Genomic DNA, 6,000 nt, shown 5'->3' with positions numbered 1-6,000 from the left:
AACACACAGCTATTCAAACTGGACAACACAAAACGAATAAAGGGGAGTGTAAAACATGGAACAAAAAAACATTTCGCCTACTACATGTTTGAAGCTAGTTACTACTTAAAAACCTCCCAACCGTGCATGAAATTCACAAACTTAAAATGCTTAAAGGATTCATGAACTCTCGCCCAACTGAATAAGGAAGCCTTCACTTTAATAATAACCCTTTCTACTGTTTTTTCCTTGATGCGGAAAACTCTATCGTTCCTTTCCTCCCAGATTTGCTATAATATGGATCGCCATGCATGGTGTACACTTAGATCTTTTTGTAACTTCACAAAGTTGCACCACGCTTTCGCTTGGTGTCCCCCATTGGTCTTTTTTCAGCTTTTGCGAATTTGCCCGAATTGAGTGAAATCAGACTTCCAACACAAGTGGTTGCAGACAAATATTTGGGCATGCAGGGGATATCCAAAATCTTAGGTCTTCCATATTTTAGGTCATATGAGACTAAAACATCCTTGGACAATTCACCTTCTAACCTTCCATAGCCGTACAATAGAATCTCACGATTCTTATTGACATAATGCATGGGCACTAATGAATAAATATTTGTTTCATCTTTTGAAATGCTGAAGATTTTAGTCCAAGAATCTTTAACTCCATAATCTTTGATCAACCACGGATCGATCTTGCTATTCGATCTATCATTAACTGATAGGTAAAGGTCCTCTCCCAAGACACCCACTTCCATATCAAGCCAGTTCAGCTCATCATCAAGATAACAACTGTCCGGTATATGGATCTCTTTGGTTCGCACTTCAACTATATCGAATGAAACTATGACTTCTGTTTCTTTAGTCCAATGAATAATTCGCCCATTTAAAGGCTTCTCACAAATAGCCGTAGAATAATTGGTGTCGTAAGGTATATTTCCGATGCTTTCCCATGATTCTGACCCTAATCTACAAACCCAAACTTCAGAAGAAGAAGTATCATATCGATCATTGTCATTTCCCACTGTTTTGAATAACTTGTATTCATCAATTTTCCAGTCATAATAAACCCCATATTCAGAAAAGGGGTTACTCTTATTGGATTTGACGGCGTTGATATTCCCTTGTATTCTCTAGTTGATGGATATCACTGGTAGTTAATTCAGGATTCTTTGCAGATATATTGTGGCTCAAATTAGGATTATTCTTCTTTGCATGTAATTGTATATATTACTTAGAATAGTTAGCCAAATAGGATATACCATTAGTTCTATATTTTGTTGCCTGTTATAGGCTGTACAATGATCTTATTTATAGAGAATGAAATGAATAGAGAAGGCATTCATCCATTTAGCATTTAGATTGACATGGCATCAGAACCAGCAATCAGTTTCTGATTTTTTTTTCTCTTTGGGCTGTCTTTTCGTCTCGTCTTGGTTTTAGGTTGATTTTCAACAATTTTGGTTTTATTTTTTAGAGATGTCTATCGAACATTTTTCTGGCAAATCCTCGGAGACATTTGCAATCAGGCTTACAGGTAAGAACTATGTTGCCTGGAAGTTTCAGTTCAGAATGTTCTTGAAAGGGAAGACACTTTGGAATCATATCGACGGCAGTTCTTCAAAGCCTACAGACTTTGAGGAACTTGCGCAATGGGAAACCAAAGATGCTCGCATCATTTCTTGGATTTTAGCAACTATTGAGCCACGTATGGTCAATAATCTGCGTTCTTTTCATACAGCAAAACAAATGTGGGATTACCTGAGACGTATTTATCACCAAGAAAATACTGCGCGGCGCTTTCAACTTGAACTTGAAATCAGTCAATTCAGTCAAGGTAATCTTTCCATTGAGCAATATTATTCTGATTTTATTAACCTCTGGAGCGAGTATTCTGGTATTATTTATTCTAAGGTCTCTCAAGAGACGTTGGAAGGTCTTCAGGCAGTGCATGAGGAAACCCAGCGGGATCAATTCTTGATGAAATTGAGACCAGAGTTTGAGACTGCGCGAGCTGGATTGTTGAACAGAAATCCGGTTCCCTCATTAGATATATGTGTTGGTGAATTATTGCGTGAGGAACAAAGGATGGCTACACAAGCTGCTATAAGTGGGCAGAAAGAAACGGCTGATTTGGTCAATCTGGCCTATGCTGCTCAAGGGAGGAATCATGGGAAAGGGCAATCACAATGCTATAGTTGCAAAGAATTTGGGCATATTGCACGCAATTGCAATAAGAAATTCTGCAACTATTGCAAACAACAAGGCCACATTATCAAAGAGTGTCCTACACGTCCAGAAAATAGAAAAGCCCAAGCATTTCAAGCTGTTGCTTCATCCTCTACTGTTAGTCAGTCAACAATTACTCCAGAAATGATACAACAAATGATTCTTTCAGCTTTCTCTGCGCTTGGACTTCAAGGTAATAGTAAGTCAATTACCTTTCCTTGGATTGTTGATTCTGGAGCGTCCAATCATATGACTGGCTCATCTGATTTATTACACAATGTACGGGAATATACTGGTACACAAAATATTGAAATTGCTAATGGCAGTAAACTTCCAATTACAGCTGTTGGAGATATTACACCCTCTTTTCGTCATGTATTTATTTCCCCTGGATTATCTACTAGCCTTATTTCAGTTGGTCAAATGGTGGATAATAACTGTGATGTGCACTTTTCTCGTAATGGTTGTGTTGTACAGGATCAGGTGTCGGGGAAGGTGATCGCGAAGGGGCCTAAAGTGGGCAGAATTTTTCCGCTGCAATTTTCGATTCCTAGAACTTTGTCTTTAGCTTCTATTTTAGTTGAGAATAAGGCTTCCATTTGGCATAAACGCTTAGGTCATCCGAATAATGAGATTTTATCAACATTAATGAATCGTGGTTTTCTTGGTAACAAAGATAAAAGTTTCAATTTTGATTGTTCTACCTGTAAGTTGGGGAAGAGTAAAGTTTTACCTTTTCCTACATCTGGTAGTCATGCTACTACATGTTTTGAGATTATACATTCTGATGTTTGGGGTATTACTCCTGTTATCTCACATGCTCAATATAAATATTTTGTTACGTTTATTGATGACTACAGCCGTTTTACATGGATTTATTTCCATACAGAGAACATGGTATAGTTTTTAGGTTTAGATTTGATCATTAATAGGAACCATATTTCTGAGCTATTTAATTTGGAAAAACTTTGTGCATTTAGCATATGCTAGTTTGTTATTGTCTGCTTTGGCTGTTTCTTGTAATATGCTGCTGTAACTTTTGTCTATTGCCAAATTCGGTTTTACTTTTTCTTTTTTGCTTTGATTTTCTCTTTCAAATTATTATCTATGTGCGAGATTGAATACCTTCCACATATCCTATGGTCATCTTTGACAAGACATGGTATTGAGTTCTATATTTGTTTTATACCCTTCAAATTCCTTGCAGATTTACCTCAGATGTTAAGATCAAAAGCATTTCTATTGTTGGTGGTGCTGATGGAACAAGTCCCTCAAAAATGAGAGCGTGAGTTCGACCTCTAAAACATTTCTTTTGTGCTTTAATGTGTTTGGAAGTAATTTGGTTCCTACTATCTATTTTGATATCTTGTAAAACTGATCCACTCTCCAACCGTAACTCCATGTTGTCTCAAGCTTAGCCGATTTTTCAGTTTAATGGCTTTTTTCCTTGTAAACATCTTAGGTTTTGCATGTCAGACATCTATGTATTGTTCGTGCATTATAATTTGTCCTCGCCAGATTTCTTGAAATACTAACTTGGTTCTAATTGAAATCCAGGTTCATTAATCGAGAAGGTATTGACTTTTCAGATGCCCAAGGCATGCAACCTGTTCAGGTAACTACTCTTAGCATTATCTTAGTTATTTTGGCTGCAAGCTCTCTGTTACCAGTTAACTAATCAAATGTTTCCCTGATATCATCAAGGAGTGGGATTTAGCTGAAAATTTGCAAGGCATATTAGAGTACCAAACCAGGTTAGTAAATCGTCCTGATCATTGTTTATTAACTGCTTTTATCTAAGTATCATCTTATTTTATCTGTTGATGAAGCTTATGTGTTATTCATATCTTTTACTTGCCATATTCTTACTCATTTGCATATATAGAATTATTTCTTGAAGTTATACGTTAGCTAGACAATCGGCATATTTTGAAGAATTGAACTTGTAAAAGACTATTTTTAAGCAAGAACAGTTCGTTATCACTGAATAATGGGACAATTGAACTCATATAACCAAACGGTTCAAACATTAACTAAAATGTTTAAGAATTCCACAGATTCTCTTACAGTGAACAACCATGACTGAACACTAATTTCGTAAAAGAATTTCCATTTACGAAACATTTTAATTCACTAAAAAGTAAAGGGTCAGCGAGTTTGATGAACTAGATATAAGGATTGATCACATTTTTACATGTGTATCTGCCCCATGTTCAATGTAGTAACAATCATAAGTGGCTTAACTGTATAGCGATTTGTTAAATTGATCATCTGCCTAATTTTATCATGCCATGGTAATCCATGGCTCTAATGTTCTCTCATCTAAACTCCATCAGGTATTCGAGATTCCAAAGCGTGGGCAGTTTGACTTTGCATTTCCCTGAAAATTTTGATGCTGATACAACTCAGATACACTACATTGGGTTAAAGGGTGAAGCAACACAGGTAAATTTTTAGCTAGTTTTCGTTTCATGGATTTTGTTCTCTGATTGTTACGAAGATTCTCATGAATGAATATGTCGTTCCTATAGATTCCATTTTCTCTGTTCCACTTATAGGTCCTGTACATCTCATTGGTAACCATTATTTTTTTTATTTGGATAGTTAAAGAGGGATGTTATTGCAACTATTGTTTACGAGGTTATGCCCAATCCATCTGATCACAAGTAAGTCGGTGCATTTTTTTGCTTGAGTTCTTATTTGATTTATGAAACTCAAACAATTGTCTGTACGAGTAATTTATCCTTTTTACTAAACTGCACACTGTTAAGGGTCATCTAATTCACTTTCCGTGTAACTAACAAAATGTTGCTGTTTTATGAACAGGACTAAGGCTGAAAATGGAGGTGGTCTATCGAGCGTCTGATCATTAAGCAACTAGTAGTCTCGTCAATAGTTGTACATAGAGACGGGGCTTCTTTCTTGTACTTTATAATAACACTCATGTGGATACTTCAGTCTGGTTCTTAGGAATTTAATGCTTCCAATGCTTCTGGTTACACAACAAGAATTGTTATTAATCATACAGTAATATCAGTGAGAGACAATTTGCCAAGACATTTTTGGACCGAAATTCTGCGTGTTGGAATCTTCACCAGATTAGATATGATCCAAGGTATTGACAGGCCCAGTAAGATAATAATTGGTGTGCAGGTTTACGTCAAGTGAATGTCAGTCTGGTTCATCATAGGAATTGAATGTCAGTCAGGTTTAATAATGTCAGTCAGGTTTACGTCAAGTGAACGTAGGAATTGAATTTTCAATGATGGTTCATTTTCGTAACGCATCCATTGCTTCTACTATTCTGTTTGCATATTATGATCATTAGATATATAGTTTGTGAATTATTAATCATCATACAGTAATATCAGTGAGACGATTTGCGGAGTCATTTTGTAACCAAGTTTCCGAGTGTTGCAATTTGCAACCGGATGTAGTTCGTAACTAGATATGATCCTAAGTATGGGCAGGCCCACTAGATACAGCCCTATATAGCTAAAACCCTTGTGCATTAATATCTCGTTCAATCTTAGGCTACCAAGGTTTTGTAGGTCTTTTTGTCATGGCTGATAATCTACCAGCAGAGATCATAATAGACATTCTTGCACGTTTATTTATTGGGTCAATCTCACAATGCGCGTTAGTATGCAAAACTTGGCGAAATCTCATCTACAATGATAAGTCCTTCGCCCAGATGCACTCCCGTCGGGTTTACGATTACGATTCTGCTGCTGCTGTCTCTTCTGGTAAGGCAAGTTTTATACAGTTATTCCAGTCTGTAGAAAACATT

The 6,000-nt window shown here is 36.5% G+C and overlaps 3 protein-coding genes across 3 annotated transcripts; 2 read left to right on the top strand and 1 right to left on the bottom strand.

Annotated features, from left to right (window-relative positions):
- Positions 1 to 319: 319 nt before the first annotated feature.
- Positions 320 to 1,586, bottom strand: LOC113294139 (F-box protein CPR1-like). Its single transcript, XM_026542558.1, has 2 exons — positions 1,517 to 1,586; positions 320 to 1,005 (listed from the first exon to the last, which is right to left on the bottom strand). Exons 1-2 carry the CDS (start codon positions 1,584 to 1,586, stop codon positions 320 to 322), a joined length of 756 nt encoding a protein of 251 aa, XP_026398343.1.
- A 52-nt stretch (positions 1,587 to 1,638) lies between these two features.
- LOC113300599 lies at positions 1,639 to 3,036 on the top strand. Its single transcript, XM_026549803.1, has 2 exons — positions 1,639 to 2,403; positions 2,688 to 3,036. The coding sequence occupies exons 1-2, from the start codon at positions 1,692 to 1,694 to the stop codon at positions 2,723 to 2,725; spliced, it is 750 nt and encodes a 249-aa protein (XP_026405588.1). The 5' UTR covers positions 1,639 to 1,691; the 3' UTR covers positions 2,726 to 3,036.
- LOC113294137 (PITH domain-containing protein 1-like) lies at positions 2,859 to 5,283 on the top strand. The gene is made up of 7 exons (XM_026542556.1): positions 2,859 to 3,006; positions 3,381 to 3,495; positions 3,768 to 3,825; positions 3,915 to 3,964; positions 4,547 to 4,655; positions 4,815 to 4,876; positions 5,037 to 5,283. The coding sequence occupies exons 1-7, from the start codon at positions 2,859 to 2,861 to the stop codon at positions 5,074 to 5,076; spliced, it is 582 nt and encodes a 193-aa protein (XP_026398341.1). The 3' UTR covers positions 5,077 to 5,283.
- Positions 5,284 to 6,000: the final 717 nt, after the last annotated feature.

The sequence above is a fragment of the Papaver somniferum genome, chromosome 7, assembly GCF_003573695.1.
Source record: "Papaver somniferum cultivar HN1 chromosome 7, ASM357369v1, whole genome shotgun sequence".
NCBI classification, from domain to species: domain Eukaryota; kingdom Viridiplantae; phylum Streptophyta; class Magnoliopsida; order Ranunculales; family Papaveraceae; genus Papaver; species Papaver somniferum.
The sequence above is the reverse complement of the archived record's forward strand: the minus strand, read 5'-3'. Positions and strand labels throughout refer to the sequence as shown.

Coding starts and splice junctions, on each gene's coding strand:
- LOC113294139 (XM_026542558.1), bottom strand. CDS start 1,586: ATGATTCCAAAGTGTCTTCCCTTTCAAGAACATTCTGAACTGAAACTT. Junction 1,006..1,516: donor AGGCAACATAGTTCTTACCT/GTAAGCCTGATT, acceptor TATTCAAAACAG/TGGGAAATGACAATGATCGA.
- LOC113300599 (XM_026549803.1), top strand. CDS start 1,692: ATGGTCAATAATCTGCGTTCTTTTCATACAGCAAAACAAATGTGGGAT. Junction 2,404..2,687: donor CTCTGCGCTTGGACTTCAAG/GTAATAGTAAGT, acceptor TGTGTTGTACAG/GATCAGGTGTCGGGGAAGGT.
- LOC113294137 (XM_026542556.1), top strand. CDS start 2,859: ATGAATCGTGGTTTTCTTGGTAACAAAGATAAAAGTTTCAATTTTGAT. Junction 3,496..3,767: donor AGTCCCTCAAAAATGAGAGC/GTGAGTTCGACC, acceptor ATTGAAATCCAG/GTTCATTAATCGAGAAGGTA. Junction 4,656..4,814: donor TAAAGGGTGAAGCAACACAG/GTAAATTTTTAG, acceptor TTATTTGGATAG/TTAAAGAGGGATGTTATTGC.